Source organism: Geotrypetes seraphini, chromosome 8 (genome assembly GCF_902459505.1).
Source record: "Geotrypetes seraphini chromosome 8, aGeoSer1.1, whole genome shotgun sequence".
Taxonomy (NCBI): Eukaryota; Metazoa; Chordata; class Amphibia; order Gymnophiona; family Dermophiidae; genus Geotrypetes; species Geotrypetes seraphini.
Window position 1 is genome coordinate 154,391,025 of NC_047091.1, and position 17,898 is coordinate 154,408,922.

General features: G+C 45.2%; 1 protein-coding gene across 1 annotated transcript in view; it reads right to left on the bottom strand.

Moving 5' to 3' along the window:
• HIP1R (huntingtin interacting protein 1 related) overlaps positions 1–17,898 on the bottom strand; it is a 243,591-nt gene that overhangs the window by 33,419 nt on the left and 192,274 nt on the right. The window contains exon 29 of the mRNA XM_033955047.1: positions 3,841–3,964. Coding sequence (XP_033810938.1) covers positions 3,841–3,964 — 124 coding nt within the window. The remainder of the gene's footprint in view (positions 1–3,840; positions 3,965–17,898) is intronic.

Consider the following 17,898-nt stretch of genomic DNA (forward strand, 5'->3'; position numbering starts at 1 on the left):
TTGGTTCACATCCAATTGATGGAATATCTTAATCAATTCTCTCTCCTGCATGAAACTCAATCCGGCTTTAGACCTTTATTCAGTACGGAGACGGCTATTGCTGCTATCTTAGACTATTTGCGCCTATTATTTAGCAAGGGCCACAATGCCTTGATCATGCAATTCGATATGAGCTCTGCATTCGATTTGGTAGACCATGGGAAAATGCTACAATGCCTAGACGCCATTGGAATCAGGGATGAGGTGTTGAACTAGTTTTGTGGCTTCCTTACATCCCGTACCTATCAGGTACGCTTCAACTATGATCACTCCGATACCTGGAGCAACTCATCCGGGGTGCCACAAGGGTCACCGCTTTCCCCATTGCTTTTCAATGTCTACATGTCCTCACTGGGTGTGCGACTAACTCAACTAGGGATAAAACTATTCAGTTACACAGATGATTTTACGATCATCATCCCATTCACTAACTCTATCTCGGAAACCATTCCCAAGGCATCCGATGCCTTAAACGAGATGGAACAATGGATGAACTTAATCCAGAAAAAACAAAATTCTTCGTTGCCTCTCCTCACCCGCTTGACAATAAAACCCCAGTATGCATCAATGAACTCAATTACCCTATTCAGCCCACCATGAAGATACTAGGGGTAACCCAGGATCAATGCCTAACCATGAAAGACCAGGTGGACTCCGTAATCAAAAAGGGTTTTTTCACTCTCTGGAAACTCAGATCCATTAAATCTTATTTCGATACGTCAGCATTCAGAATCCTAGTGCAATCCCTCGTACTACTGCAACATAGCCTATTTAGCAATCTCTCAAAAGAATATGCGACGTCTTCAAATAATGCAAAATGCTGCGGTCAGACTTATCTTCGGACTGAAGAAATTCGATCATGTGACACCTTACTACCGGCAGTTGCACTGGCTGCCGACGGAAGCACGTGTACAGTTTAAATTCGCCTGCCTCTGCTTCAAAGTATTATATGGACTAGCCTCCAAATACATAACAGACCTTTTCTCCTTTTCCACCAACAAACGTAAGAGAAGCACACATTCAAACTTCGTCTCCCCTCCAATCAGAGGTTGCAAACTGAAAAAACACCACGATCACCTTCTCTCACACCAAGCAGCCTTATGGGGTAAAGACCTAGATCAACTGCTTTAGCCCACTACCTACGAGGAATTTAGGAAGCGCCTAAAAACACACCTATTCCTGAAATACCTAAACAACTGACCTACTCTTCTCTCTCTCCCCTCTTAAGTCCGCCTAAAACTCCATGGCTCTATGATATATATAAATTGTTACTGGTATCATATCGTAACTTTTGCTGTATTTTTTGAATTGCACGGCCTTCCCCTAACAGGCCCACTTGGACATTTCTTCCAATCTGTATACCGTATACTCTCGCTCAACAAATTTATATATCTATAATTTTGCTTCCTTAATGTTTATGCACTCGGTATTTCCTCTGACTATCTACACATTGTAACTCGCTGAATGTCCACCACTCTTGATTGTAAACCGCCTAGAAGTCGCAAGATTGTGGCGGTATAGAAGAATAAAGTTATTATTATTTGCCTACGTGCAGGCCCTGAGCTTAAGGCTAATTAAGATAGCTTAAGGAGTATGCATTATAACCTTTGGACTGTCACATGCTTATCTTATTTGAACTGTACTTATTTGGAAAGGACATCAGCTGACAGTCCACGTGTTAATCAGGCCCTTGTCTAAGTGCTGAGTTGGAGGATGATCACGAAGCAAAAGCACGAGGTAAAGGGAGGGTGATCACGATGTATAAGCATGTACCTATCTTTGTATCCACCAATGTAAAAGCATGTACCTTTGTACCCACCAATCATGAGATGTGTAAACGAGGGAGTTACTATGATGTTATTAGCTTAGAAGCATAATAAAAAAGGACATCAGAGAAGGGGCGGGACCGCGATGGAGGAAACAGCTCCAAAGCGGTACTAAGATCGCTAGCACTGCGATCTTGTTTGCAGGCTGTTCCTGGAAGGTAAACAGGGCGGGGAGGCCAGGGGGGAAGCGGAAGGCCAGGGGGGTGGAAGACGAACACCGGGGGGGGGGGGGGAATGAGCACAGTCCTTCGGGGTGGGACAAGCAGGCAGGCCTTCAGGGCGGACAGGCAGGCAGGCCTTCAAAGGGGGGGAACAGGTCTTCAAGGGAGGGGACAGGCCTTTAGGGGGGACAGGCAGGCCTTCATGGGTGGGATAGGCCCTAAAGAGGGGGGACAAGCCTTCAAGGGGGGAGGCAGGCCTTCAAAGGGGGGACAGGTCTTCAAGGTGGGGACAGACAGGCCTTCAGGGGTAGGATAGGCCTTCAAGAGGGGGGGGGGACAAGCCTTCAAGGGGGGAGGCAGGCTTTTAAAGGGGGGACAGGCAGACCTTCAGGGGTGGGATGCAGACCTTTAAGGGGGGGGGGACAAGCCTTCAAGGGGGAAACAGGCCTTCAGGGATGGTGGCACAGGCCTTTAGGGGTGGGGTGCAGGCCTTCAGCGGGGGACACAGACCTTCAAGGGGGGACAGACCTTCAGGGGAGGGGGGCCATGGTATAGAAGTACATGGAGGGAGGGAAGGGGGGGTACAAAGAGATGTGCATATGCCGGACTTTGGGGAGGAAGAAATGGGTCTGAAAATAGAGGAGAGAGATGATGGACAATGGTATTTAGGGAGGGAAGGAACAGAAAGGGAGAGAAGTTGGACGCAAGGGATGGTGTGGAGGGGGGATAGAGATACTGGATAGGAGGGTAGTTGGGAAAAGAAAGGGAGAGATGGTGGACCCTGAGGTGGTGGGGAAGGAAGGAGAGATGCTGGATGAAAGGGTAGTTAAGAAAAGATGGATCTGTGGAGGGAGACGAAAAAAAGGGAAGATGCCAGACCTCCTGGGGAGGGAAGAGAAACGGAATGGAAGGACAGAGATGGAAGATGGATGGTTAGCAGGGAGAAAGAAGAAAGAAGGAAACCCTGGCAAGCAAGTTATCAGAAGACAACCAGAGCTTGAGACCAACAAAATTTGAATAATGATCAGACAACAAAAGGTAGAAAAACTAATTTTATTTTCTGTTTTGTGATTACAATATGTCAAATTTGAAACGTGTATCCTGCCAGAGCTGGTGTTAGACCGCAAACGTGAGCTAGGATTTAACAGAGAGGAAAAGTCTTTTTTGTTTGTTTATTTTGTTTACACCACAGTGCCAGTGTGGTTAGGAGAAGGCAAAGGGGGTGAAGAGGCTGTAAAATAAACCCCCCAGGATGTTTGAAAAAAATAAACAAACCCAAAACACCCAATTGGGCAGGAAACTCGAATCGAATCGAAAAACCAATTCAATAGGCTGAATCAAAATGAAATTTTTTTTCCTGAATCGGGCAGTACTAATCCTCACTAGCACGCCACTAACACTTTCAGAATGCAGGGGTTGGCTGTCTCTGATCTTGTCATGGACATCACAACATCAGCCAATCTGTGAGGTTTGAAAAAGTTCATGGTGACAGGCAGGGATGTGGGTGGCAGAACTTTGTTAAGGATTTCATCAAGGAACCTCCCTCTCCCCCTGCCCAGAAATAGGGCAAAAAGTCCTAATTAGATTGCCTTGAATGGGCTGTTTATTAGTATTTTCTATACTAACATTTATCTCAAGGCCATGAAAGGTCACTGACCTTTGGTAACATGTACAGACCAAAACTTCAAACCTGTCAAAAACAGAACTTTGCAGAGGTGGAAAGAAAATGCAAAAGTGTTGGCTCTTGACGCAACGTGATTCACATCGATGCCTGCGTATTTTCCCCAAAAAAGCATTCAAAATTCACAAGTTACCTCTCTCTTCAACCTGTTCTTGACCCGACTTTGTCGACGCTACGACATTTGCAGCCATCTCATTCACACCACGCGAACACTGTTGCAGCTTGCTCAAGTTCTGGCTGTTCTTATCTGCTTTCACCTGGAAAAAAATAGTAAGAGAGAAATGATGTTTTTCAAGGTCATCAGCGCCTAATAAAGGGAAAGAAATACAAATAAAAATATTCTCCTTTTCTTGCTTTACTCAAAAGCAAAAATGGAAAAAAGGGGCAAAGCAGAAGAATGGCACATACCAACAACTGAACAGCTGTAGCACCATACCAAGCTGGAGTTGTGCCAGGTGTGACATGCCCCCTGGTGCCCCCACCCTATATACTTTCAAATATTCATTGATATATGCAAAAATTCTTATAGTTTCAGAACAAGACTTCAGAAATGTCACTCAAGGCTCAGTTAACCTTTCATTGCCATGCCATGACACCCACCTCCTCACAAGTCATGTATTTAAAAAAAATAATTTTAATATGCCATATTTCCCCATATATAGGCCGCGGCCTACATATGGGTTTTGCAATCCACATAGTGGGTGCGGCTTCCTTATATGGGGCGGCCTATCTAATGACATCGTAGATAAACCGCCCCATTAGTAGATCTCCCGTACCTTTTAAAATAATGTAGCTCCCGCACTGGCCTCCTACCTCCTCCTAAGTCGAGAACAGCAGCACAGGAGAGGAGCTCTGGAGCTACTGCCTTTAATTCTCTTTTGTTTTTAACATTTTTATTATTAAGGGGGTAAATTAATGTATCATTCAAAAACATCATAAAATACAATGAAACGTTTCACAAACCATTTTTTAAGCATACGGTGTTTCCTTTATAATATTTATTGTGCATCCCCTCCTAGATATAAAGATTATTTCCTACTGTTTTAGGTCTTTGCAACATTTTGCCCCCCCCCTCAATCTAATATCAATCAGTCCTGGATCAAAGAATTTAATTAGAGTATTTTCCTTCCTGTTAGTATAAAGGTCCCATACTTTATGATATACATGTAGTTTCAGTATACTGGTCCTGATTGCAGTCAATTTAGACTTGTAGATCAGTGTTTCTCAATTTGGTCCTGGAATACCCCCTTGCCAGTCAGGTTTTCAGGATATCCACAATGAATAAGCATAAAACTGATTTGCATACACAGTCTCTAATATATTCAAATTTCTGTCATGTATATTCATTGTGGATATCCTGAAAACCTGACTGGCAAGGGGGTATTCCAGGACCGAATTGAGAAACACTGATCTACAAGTCTAAAATGACTGCTATCAGGACCAGCAAGGGGGCACCTCCAGGATTGAACTGAGAGACACTGTTGTAGATAGTCTAACACAGAGTAGTCACCACAAGCCATGCTACTGTGAAAACGAATGCTGGAAATTGCTGGAAATTTGTTCTCCCATCTTATGTCCTGGAAGTGGAACATTCCATCATAATTCGTGCTTAGACCACTGCAAGTCGCTACTCTCAGGCTTTCCGCTTAGCCATCTCTCTTCCCTCCAATCCGTCCAGAATTCAGCTGCACAACTCATATTCCGGGAGAGCCGCTTTACTCATATTACTCCTCTCCTAAAGTCACTTCATTGGCTTCCCATCCATTTCCGAATACAATTCAAACTCCTCTTACCTACAAATGCACTCATTCAGCTGCCTCTCACTATCTCTCTTCACTTATCTCCCCTTATGATCCCCCACATTAGCTCCACTCAGCTGGTAACTCCCTCCTATCTGTGCCCTTCTCTTCAACTGCCAACTGCCTTGCTGCTCCATATGCCTGGAACAAGCTGCCTGAATCCCTATGGCGGACTCCGTCTCTGGCAGTGTTCAAGGCCCATTTAAAAGCCCTTCTCTTTAAGAGTGCTTTTGACGCCTAACTCCTCTCACCTTGGGTTCTGCATCCCCTACCCTCTATGTCATGTCATGTCTGTCCAAGTTAAATTGTACGCTCTTCTGAGCAGGACCATCTATAAATGGATTGGCAGGCCATGAAGATGGAGGGTCTGTGCTTCCCTTCTGTGTCCAACAGAAAAGGTACTGAGGGGGGTGTTCTGGGGAGCATTCAGTGGAAGGAAAAAGTGGGCATCCCTCCTGCCTTTTTTTTTTTTTTGAGGGGGACCTCCCTCCTGCCAATTTTCTCTTGTGCAGTGTAGGGTGGGGGGGTCACCATAGCAGGAGGGAGTAGGCATTCCTCCTGCCATTCTCGCTGCCGAGCCAGGGAGGGTGTGTGTGTGCTTTTTTTCTTTTTTTTAATGGGACAGATATTGTGTTTGTGTAACATAGCATCTGTGCCCATAAAAAAAAGAAAAAAAAAAAAGTTTCCTGCTCCAAACAACTGAGTGGCACAGGAGGCTGCTTTCGAGGCTTCCCCTGTCTCTCAGCTGTTCGGGCTTTCCCAGCCATCAGTCGGATGGGAGAGACAGGGATTACAATGAACCTCCGCGTGAATCATTTGCATGCAAACCTTTAAGTGCATCAATAGCTCTTTTTGAATTGGCAAAAAAATTGGATCGGAGAGACCCACACAGTCTTTCCGATCCTCTTTAGTACATCTAGGCCCCAGTGTTTTCTACTGGGTTTCTGGAGTTCTATGCATTCTGCCCTTAAAGAGAAGGTCTTGTTTTTTATAATCTCCTCTCTCACGGTAATCTAACACCCCCTTCCCCCTTTCCAACCCCCCATTCAAGTTCTTAGAAGAGTTGTAGGTTGCACAGCTAGCATTAACCTAGCTCATTAGAAAGTATAATTCTATCAATCATAATTCTTTCAAAATTAAGTTTCTGGTCTTTGCTGAAACAGCCTGAAGATAAGGGTATTATTTTAAATTTAATGCAATACATGACAGGTAATTAGTGTTGTTCCCTCAGTAATGGTCCTACATGGTCAAATCTCTTGACCCATAATAGAGATGCACAGCAACTACATTGAATTAATTGAAGTCTCTTCAGTTGATGTCGAGGGCACCCTATAAGCAATGAGTTACAATAGTTGATCTCACTAATGATAAATGAGTGAAGCAAATTATTTGTGACTCTGGATTTTCTACAGGTAATAGAAGGAATGTTGGATGAATTTAGAGATATTATGGGAAAATGTCAATTTAGGGTTCCAAACACCTAGAAGCAAATCACACTCTGTACAGAAATGGGATGATCATCAATTTTGGGAACAAAACGGGGGACCAACTGTCTCAGAAATCCACAAAGCTCTAAATTTGGAGGGATTCAAGAACAGACCATGATCATCCAACCATCGTGTAATTTGTGTTAGCTTCCAATTCAGAGCCAGGAATACTTGGCTACTACTAGCTGAATGTCAACAGCATAAAAATATGCATGAAAGGGCTAAATCTCAAGGATGCTGAGCTCCAAAGCTTCAAAACCCAGGAGGAGAGCAGATGGCAACAATAAAAACAGCAGCAGCAGTACCATAAAACCTTTGCATATGTATGTCCAGTCTCAGCTATGTCACAAGGCTAGGATGGCAGCAGTAGAGAATGAGGAAACAACTGTAGTGGGGGAGAAACAAGTGTTGGGAGGACAGTGGAAAACAACTAACAACAGCACAGCTCCTGAAAAGAAAGGAACTATATACACTTCTCCTTCCATATTCGCGAGGGCTAGGGGCAGAGCCGGCCCACGAATATGGAAAAATCGCCGACTCTGACCCACCCCCGCCTCCCCTCCTGCGTCTCGGACCTCTCCCAGACCTTACCTCGTGGTCTAGCGGTGACGCGGGGCAGGAGCGATCATCCTACGCTCCTGCCTCGTGCAGAGCCATCATCAAAAATGGCTGCTGCGAGTTCCTGTGGTCTCAGGAGGCTACAACGGGAACTCACGGCAGCCATTTTTGATGATGACTCTGCACGGGGCAGGAGCGTAGGAAGATTGCTCCTGCCCCGCTTCACCACCAAGTAAGGTGTGGGGAGGTCTGGAATGAAGTGTTTCTGCCTTAAAAACCAAGGGGGAGGTCCGGGGCAAAAAAATCACAAATAACTGAATTTGCGGGTACTAAACCTGTGGATTCGGAGGGAGAAGTGTAAGTGGTTCCAGCACAGCTCGAAAAATCCCAGGTGCCAACTCACCACAGCAACTAGAAATTTGCTCCTGGTGCCTGGAATTTTCATGGAGCCGCTAGCTGAATATTTTTGTCAATAGTCTGCAGGTTGCCTGTTCTATTAAGCCTTTTTCTTTCCCTTGGACAAAAATGGGAAATCACATCCTTAGTAAATCAGGTCTTAAAAGAGCTGTGGGGGATTCCCTTCTCCCTTCCCCCAAACCCCAAAAGGGTCTTCAGCTTCAGTGGAGAGAATCCAATAGCCATAGCTAAACTTTGTTGAAAGTTAAAAAAAATAATAATACTGGGAAAAAGTTCTAAGCCAGGTACAGTTCTTTAAAAATCAAAGAAATCAAATTTCAAGCATAAGATAGCAGAAAAATTGTGCCTGAATTAAGACCACCTTGAATATTGCACTCAATTCTGGTTACCATATCTCAAAAAAGATATAGTGGAATTTGTGGTATAAAACTGGTACAAGTAAATCGATTTTTTTAAGCCATCAAAAGTTACAAAGACTAGGAGACATTCGAAGTTACAAGGAAATACTTTTAAAACCAATAGGAGGAAATATTTTTCCACTAAGTGAAGTTACAATCATGTTTAAAAATTAGGACACCCTATAAAATTATTCAGTTCTTTCTTAAGAAATGTTTACATATCAATGTCAAATCTTTTTTTTATTTATCTCTGGAAAAGAAAGTGGTGTAATTGCAGGTAAACAACAAAACCTTTCCTTGATTAACTCATGAAAAAAAAAAAAAGATAACCACAAAAATGTGTATTCTGAGGAAAAAATCAGGACACCCCCACATATCCTCCCAGTTTAAACTGGCTCAAATCACACACAGGTGTATCATATCAGGTGCACATGATTAGAACATTATTACTCAGCATTTTGAAGGAGGCTTGCCCTACTTAAACCTCAGGCATTTACAGCCTCTTTTACAAAACCATGCTAGCGGCTGCCGCAACGGCAACAGCCCCGAAGCCCTTTAAGTCTCTATGGGCCGTAGCTTTGTAAACGAGGCCATTAGTCTGGTGTGCTGCGGTGAGAGTGAACACCATGGTGAGATCAAAAGAGCTGTCTGAGGCCTTCAGAAAGAAGATTGTAGCAGCTTATAAGTCTGGTAAGGGATTTTAAAAGATCGCAAAATAATTTGAATTAGCTATTCTATGGTCTGGAAAATAGTGTCCAAGTGAAGGACTTTCCAAACAACTGCCAACATGCCCAGGTCTGGCTGTCCAAGAAAGATGACCCCTAGAGCAGACCGCAAGATGCTAAAAGAAGTCTCAAAAAACCCTAAAATGTCATCACAGGACCTACAGCAGGCTCTTGCTACTGTTGATGTGAAAGTTCATGCCTCTACAATCAGAAAGAGAATTTAGCTTGCATGGGAGGTGTGTAAGGAGGAAACCTTTGCTTTCTAAGAGAAACATCAAGGCCAGACTGAAGTTTGCCAGAGAGAATGTAGACAAACACCAGAAAAGCGGATATGTTTGGCGTACACCAAATACAGCATTCCAGGAAAAGAACCTCATACTAACTGTGAAGCATGGAGGTGGAAGTGTCATGGTTTGGGATTGCTATGCTGCAGTAGGTCCTGGCCCGCTCACCTTTATAGAATCCACCATGAATTCTACCGTGTATCAGAGGGTGCTTTAGGAACATGTGAGACCATCTGTAAGAAAATTAAAGCTGAAGCGGAACTGGACCTTGCAAAATGACAATGACCCAAAAGTAAACCCACCAAGGACTGGCTGAAAACCAAGAAACTGAGAGTGCTGGAATGGCTAAGTCAAAGCCCTGATCTTAATACCATTGAGATGCTCTGGGGTGATTTGAAACAGGCTGTACATTCAAGAAACCCCTCAAACATCTCACAGCTGAAAGAATTCTGCACTCAGGAGTGGGCCAAACTTTCCTCAGACCGATGTCAGAGACTGGTAGATGGCTACAAAAAGTGTCTCACTGCAGTTTTTTCAGCCAAAGGGGTTAACACTAGCTATTAGAGTGTAGGGGGTCCCAACTTATTCCTCAGTTAGAATACACATCTTTTGTTTCATGAGTAAATCAAGGAAAAGTTTTGTTGTTTACCTGCAATTATATCACTTTCTTTTCCAGAGATAAATAAAAAAAAGATTTAGACATTGATATGTGAACATTTCTTAAGAAAAAACTGAATATTTCATGGGGTGTCCTAATTTTTTCACATGACTGTAAGCTTTGAAACATGTTGCCAGAAGATGGGGTAGCAGCAGTTAACATAGATGGGTTTAAAAAAGGTTTGGATGTGTTCCTGTAGGAAAAGTCCAAAGAGAACATAAGAGTTGCCATACTGGGACAGACAAAGTCCATTAAGTGGCCAACCCAGGTCCCGAGTACCTAGCTAGATCCCAAGCAGTAAAACAGATTTTATACTGCTTATCTTAGGAATAAGCAGTGGGTTTTCCCAAGTCATCTTAATAATGGCTTATGGACTTCTCTTTAGAAAATTATCAAAACCTTTTTAAAATTCTGCTAAGCTAACCACTTTCACTACATTTTCCATCAATGAATTCCAGAGTTTAATTATCCGTTGAGTAAAGAAATATTTTTCGGTTTGTTTTAAATCTACTACTTAGTAGCTTCATTGCATGCTCCCTAGTCCTAGTATTTTTGAAAAGAGTAAACAAGCGATTCGTATCTTCCTTTCCACTCCACGAAATATTTTCTATCATATCACCCCTGAGCCGTCTCTTCTCCAGGCTGAAGAGCCCTAGCCGCTTTAGCCTTTCCTCATAGGGAAGTCATCCCAAACCTTTTATCATTTCCATTGCAATTCTCTGTACCTTTTCTAATTCCGCTATTGAATTCTAGATTGTACCACAAGTTTGAAATGATCCATAATAAAATATTTACATATGGCTCTTAAGGCTTTTCAATAAGAAAACCTTTCTAATCAACCAACTTCGCTGCTGATTGAACAACACTAGCTGCCGGTGGCTAGAAAAATTCAGTTAAAGATTCTTCTTCTAGCACATAAATCCTTTTACTTTGGATGCCCTTTATACCTATTTAGTCTTCTTAAATTATACCAACTGTTAAGGACATTGTGGTCTTTTGATACCAATTGTCTTGTTGTACCATCACCTAGGAAGTTATTCTTCTAGTTCTTGTGCTTTTTTTAGTTGTTAAAACTTATTTGTTGGATATGAAATAATAAATACAATCATAGAATATCACAGTACAACATATCTCACCCTTAGACGGCATAAATAGCAGAGTTCCCCCATAAATCAATCATTTGTTAAACAATAGGAGTCTAACAAATACCAAATTTTTCAAAAATTCTACTGAGGTAGAGGCACTTCTCGAGATTGGAACCGGGTGCTTATGGAACTTTTCCAAGGTCGGCATGACTTGGCTCAATGAAGTTTTGACTTGCCCAATGGGACAGTGTACTGTTCCACCGGGGTCAACGACAGAGCCTCCATCGATGTGACCTTTGGTGTCGTCAATGTGGAGGCCTTCGATGTCGACGTGAGCTCTCTCTCCAGGCTGACACCGAACAATTTGTGCTGCTGCAGAAGATGATTTTTAATAGTTCTTTCTTGTAAAGAGGAGCAGCGCTTACAGGTCTCGACACGGTGCTTGGGACCCAGACACTGGAGACACCAGCTATGTGGGTCTGTGAGGGATATGGCGCGAGCACAGCGACCACACTTCTTAAATCCCATCAATGGGTGTGAGATATGGATGGCAAGACTGCCAAATCGAAAACAATGGCTGAAGTGGTCGGAAGGCCCTGCCAGGCCAAAAACCCGAAGACAAGAAAATAAAATAAAAGATATATATATATATTTTTTAAAAAAATTTTTTTATGTATAATAAAAAGAAAAGAATAGAAAGAAAAAAATATTACCAGAATGTCAAAAAACTGCAAGAACGGGAAGGCAAAAAAAGATACAACAGCCGTTGATCGCAACTTCTTAGCTCTGCGGAAACTAAGAAACAGAGGGAACACGTTTCTGCCCATACGCCGAGAGGTTGGATAGGCTGGGGCTCTTCTCTCTGGAGAAGAGGAGGCTCAGGGGAGATATGATAGAGACCTTCAAGATCATGAGGGGCATAGAGAGGGTGGATAGGGACAGATTCTTCAGACTGAAAGGGACAGCGAATACGAGGGGGCATTCGGAGAAACTGAAGGGAGATAGGTTCAAAACAAATGCAAGGAAGTTTTTTTTCACCAAAGGGTCGTGGACACTTGGAATGCGCTACCGGAGGAAGTGATCAGGCAGAGTACGGTACAGGGATTCAAACAGGGATTGGACGGATTCCTGAGGGATAAAGGGATCGCGGGATACTGAGGGAGGAGCTGGGATGTAACACAAGTATAAAAAGCTAACCAAGTAATGAGTATAGAAACCAAACCAGGTCGTGCATGTGCAAGACCGGAAGGTTAGGACTTCGATAGGAAGACAGGACTTGACCAGTCTGGTCTTGATACAGACAGGTCGTGACCAGTCTGGGCCGCCGTGGGAGCGGACTGCCGGGCAGGATGGACCTATGGTCTGACCCGGCGGAGGCACTGCTTATGTTCTTATGTTCTTACGTGCCTACGTCAGGCAGGAAGGCACTCACACACACAGGCTATCGCAAACTTTCTAAAATCTTAAAGTGGTGATGTGAACATATGCTGCTTGCTTGTCCTGGGATAGATCCTTTTATTTTGGATGCCCTTTATACCTATTTAGTCTTCTTATATTATACCAACTGCTAAGGACATTGTGGTCTTTTGATATCAATCGTCTTGTTGTACAATCACCTAGGAAGTTATTTTTCTAGTTCTTCTGCTTTTTTTGTTGTTAAAGCATATTTATTGGATATGAAATAATAAATACTATCATAGAATATCACAGTACAATATATCTCACCCTTAGAAGGCATAACTAGCCGAGTTCCTCCATAAATCAGTCATTGGTTAAATAAGAGTCTAACAAATACCAAATATTTGAAAAATGCGGTAAGCGACAATGTTTTACTGCTGCAACCTCTTCATATTTCCGTACCAAACATATAGCATTCCACCAAGCACACTCAGGGGTCCTTTTACTAAGGCGCGTTGGTGCGTCTTAGTGCGCTAAATGATAACGCATCCATAGGATATAATGGACGTGTTTGCACACATTAGCATTTAGTGAGCGCTAATTTTTAGTGCACGTTTAGACGCACTAGCACGCCTTAGTACAAGGACCCCTTAGAGTTTAGAACTATTTTTCCAATTAGCTAAAATATGTTGAATTGCCATCCCCATTAACATATGAAATAACCTGGCCTCATACTTATTCAAAATATTAGAAAGGACCAGAGAATGCAAAATAATTTCATATGTAAGTGGAATATGAAAATGAAAGAGATCCTATTTCCTCCCAACTAACTGTCAAAATTGACAAAGGAACAATCAAACAACATATGCTAAATGTCCCAATATCAGTCTGACAAGACCAACAGGTTTTTGAATAGCTTAGAAACCTTATAAGGCACCCAAAGGGCCCTAAAGAGCCACATAAAATAAAGATTGAGTTGACGTAACATTAGAAATTTTTTCTGCCGGGACTGCGTCCACTTGGAGACATCAGGAAAAACGGCTACTTTACTACCAAAAAATTCAACATTCTTGGCTCTGTGAAGAATAGACAAAGAATTGCTTCTTTGTCTTGTAAAATTTCTAATGTTATGTCAATCTGTATTGAGTTTAGGAGCTACCTTTCAGCTGTGCTTTCCTTGTAAATGTTGTATTAACTATCAAGCCAATAGATATGTTTTCTATGAACCTGACCAATTACAATTTTTCCTGGAGGGCAAGGCTGCTTCTGTAGCCCCAGAGATGCCTACTGATATCACTGTCCAGACCGTTTAGTATTATATACAACTGAGTTTGCTCTGTATTTACAAGTATATTGTTACGTTTTCCTTTTTTCTTGAATTCAACTACCCTTGATAATGTTTGATTCTCTCTCCTTAGTTGTGGACTATTTTCATTGTACATTTATGAATATCATATGTATTATTTCCTTACTAGTCATTAATCCTGTTATATTAACGGGTTTTAGAATATGTCTGTCTGTCTTTCTTTCTTTCTGTCTCTCTCCCTCCCGCTGTCTGTCTTTCTAGCTGTCTCTCTCCCTGCCCCCTATGAAAATGCACAAATAATATCGCAATGCCTGGCATTGCCAGAGAGACTTCATACACAGACAATATTGTAAATTAGTTTTGTGTCATTACATTTCTCTTTTAAGTGATTGTCTTTATAGCAAAAAGAAATAAATGGAAAGAGAAAGGAGATCAATACAAAAAAATCGCTATACTCTGCATACTTTCACTTCTGTTAAGGTTCCTAAAGTATTTATAGCATACTATCTATAAAAATAAAATGCTAGGCGCGCATGCGCACTCTCGCCGCATGTTCCCTGAGATCTGATCTGTCGGGATGTGCCGGTGAGAGTGCACATGCACGCTTACTACACAGCCTACACCTTACCATGTCACAGAGGGAGTGAACGCGGAGTCCTGCCGTCTCCTGAGCCTCAAATGTAAGTCTCCTCCTTTGCCCGCATCCAGCCTCTGCCCCTCACCATGCTTCAGTCTGTCGCAGACCCCAGAACTTTTAGCGGCTCCTCTCACGAGCCGCACCTGCGTTGGAGAAGGCTTCCGACGCAGGCGGTGATCGTAAGAGGAGCCGCCATGGCACCTTAAAACTTAAAAATCAACCTTCAGACTCTGGAAAAACTCCTCCGAGGCAATTAGCCATTGAGCTCCACTCCAGCACCAGCAGAAGTTGAGTTTTTCAAAATTGTGAGACCGTGGGAAGGGAAGGGGGGAGGGTGCCAAGGAACTTGATAGCAGGCCTGAACGCAGGAAGGGAAAGGGGGGTAGGGTAAAGAACGTGCTGTGGCTGCTGCACAGAGAGGGGGGGGGACTAAGGAGAAATTAGGTTCTTACCTGCTAATTTACTTTCTTTTAGCTTCTCCAGACCAGTAGAGGTTAACTTTACGAATGGGTATATATCTAATCATGACCAGCAGGTGGAGACTGAAAACAAAACTTTGGGACAGTATATACTATCCTCCCTTCTCTATTTCCCTCAGTCTGCCGAATAGCCAAGCAGAACCAAGAACTGGAAAACAGGAAGAAAACAATACTCCGAACAGGAGTAACAAATAACATACCCAAATGCTGTTGGAAAATGCAGAGGAGAAATACCCGAAGGAAAATGTCCCCACAGCTCGCCAGCTAAGCCAGCCGAGCCACAGCCGCTGTTCTTTAATTCTCCCCGGCCCTAGAAAAATACTAGAACCCGCAGCAAAAAACAAAAACTGCCCGCGAAAACAGCCCCAACAACAACAACAACAACAGACAGGGTGGGGACCTCTACTGGTCTGGAGAAGCTAAAAGAAAGTAAATTAGCAGGTAAGAACCTAATTTCTCCTTCTTTAGCACTCTCCAGACCAGTAGAGGTTAACTTTACGAATGGGACGTACCAAAGCAGTCCCTCTCACGGGCGGGACCCCCGAAGGGCCGATACCAGAACACGCTCACCGAACACCGCGTCCCGACGCGCCTGAACATCTACCCGATAATGTCTAACAAAAGAATACAAGGGGGACCAAACCGCAGCCTTACAAATATCCACCGGAGGCACGAGCGACGACTCAGCCCAAGAAGCCGCCTGACCCCGAGTGGAATGAGCCTTGAGAAACTCCGGAACAGGCTGCTGTTTCAGAAGATAAGCGGAAGCAATCGTCTCCTTGATCCAGCGCGCAATAGTAGCCTTAGAAGCGCCAGCTCCCCGACGAGGACCAGCCAGGAGGACAAAGAGATGATCGGACTTCCGGAATTCCTGGGTCCGCTGCACATCAGAGCGAAGGACCCGACCGACATCCAACTTGCGCAGCTGCCGTTGCTCAGAAGAGCCCTCCCGACCACCCAAGACCGGGAGAACCACCGATTGATTGACATGAAAAGGAGAAACAACCTTCGGCAGAAAGGAAGGAACAGGCCGCAAGACGACCCGCTCCCTAGACAACTCCAAGAAGGGAGCCCTACAAGAGAAAGCCTGCAGCTCAGAAATACGCCTAGCAGAAGTAATGGCCACCAAAAAGACCGCCTTCAAAGTAAGGTCCTTCAAAGAACAGTCGTCCAAGGGCTCGAAAGGCGGGCGCACCAAAACAGAGAGAACCAGATTAAGATCCCAAGAGGGAACCGAGGGCCGTAGGGGAGGCCTAAGCAACTTGGCCGCCCGCAGAAACCGAATCACATCAGGAAGAGCCGATAAACGCTGACCTGACACCAACCCTCGAAAGGTCGACAGGGCCGCAAGATGAACCCGGAGAGAAGACCAAGCCAGGCCTCTATCCAGGCCATCCTGCAAGAACTCTAGAATGTTAGGCAGAGAAGCGCGAAAAGAGGTCACTCCCCGCGCCCGACACCATTCCTCAAAGAGACGCCAAACCCGCACATAAGCCCGAGAGGTAGAAAGCCTCCGGGACCCCAACAGTGTAGCGATCACCTTGTCTGAATATCCCTTCTTGCTAAGGCGACCCCTTTCAAGAGCCACGCCGTAAGACAGAAGAGAGACGGGTCGAACAAGGGAATGGGACCCTGCATCAGAAGGTCGTCCGAGAGAGGCAGAGGAAGAGGAACCGCCACCAGGTGCCTCACCAGATCCGCATACCACGGACGTCGAGGCCAATCCGGAGCCACCAGCACCACCAAACCCGGATGGTGAACAATGCGAAGAAGCACTCTGCCCACCAGCGGCCAAGGAGGGAACACATACAACAGCCCCTCCGTTGGCCACGGCTGGACCAGAGCATCCAGACCCTCGGCCAGCCCTTCCCTGCGACGACTGAAGAAGCGGGGCACTGTGGCGTTGCCACTCGTGGCCATCAGGTCCATCAGGGGCTGCCCCCAATCTTGCACTATCAACCGAAACGCTCCGGCGCCGAGAAACCACTCTCCTGGATCCAGGAAGTGACGACTGAGGAAGTCTGCCTGAACATTTTCTACCCCGGCTATATGAGAAGCCGAGAGGTCCAGAAGATGGGACTCCGCCCAAACCATGAGCCGAGCCGCCTCCTGCGCCACAGGAGTGCTCTTGGTGCCCCCCTGACGATTGACATAAGCCACCGCCGTGGCATTGTCCGACAGGACTCTGACCGACTTGCCCAGCAAAAGGGAGTGGAAAGCTAACAGCGCCAGCCTGACCGCTCTGGTCTCCAACCCGTTGATCGACCAGGAGGCCTCCTCCGCGGACCAGGTGCCCCGAGCTGAGTGGCCCATAAACTGAGCCCCCCAACCGAGGAGACTCGCATCCGTAAGGAGCACCGTCCACTGCGGGAGATCCAGACCCACCCCCTGAACCAGGTGAGGGGTCCGGAGCCACCAGCGCAGACTGCAGCGCGCCAAGCCTCGCAGGGGAACCGGAACATCCAAATCTTGCCTCCGGGGAGACCACCTCCGGAGCAGAGCATACTGAAGAGGACGCATGTGGGCCCGCGCCCACCTCACCACGTCCAGGGACGCCGCCATTGACCCCAGGACTTGGAGGAAATCTCGCGCCCGAGGACCCCGGGACGCCAAAAGCAGGCGAATCTGAGATTGCAATTTGCTCACCCGGGCCTCTGGAAGGAAGACCTTCCCCAAGGAGATGTCGAACATAACCCCAAGGCACTCCAGACGCTGAGCCGGGACCAACCGACTCTTGGAAAGGTTGACCACCCAGCCCAGCGACCGGAGAAACTCCACCACCCGAGCCGTAACCCGGGAGCTCTCCTGCAACGACTTTGCCCGAATCAACCAGTCGTCCAGGTAGGGGTGAACCAGGATGCCCACCGACCGCAAGGCTGCCGCGACGACCACCATTACCGTGGTGAACGTCCGAGGAGCCGTGGCCAGACCAAAGGGAAGCGCACAGAACTGAAAGTGCC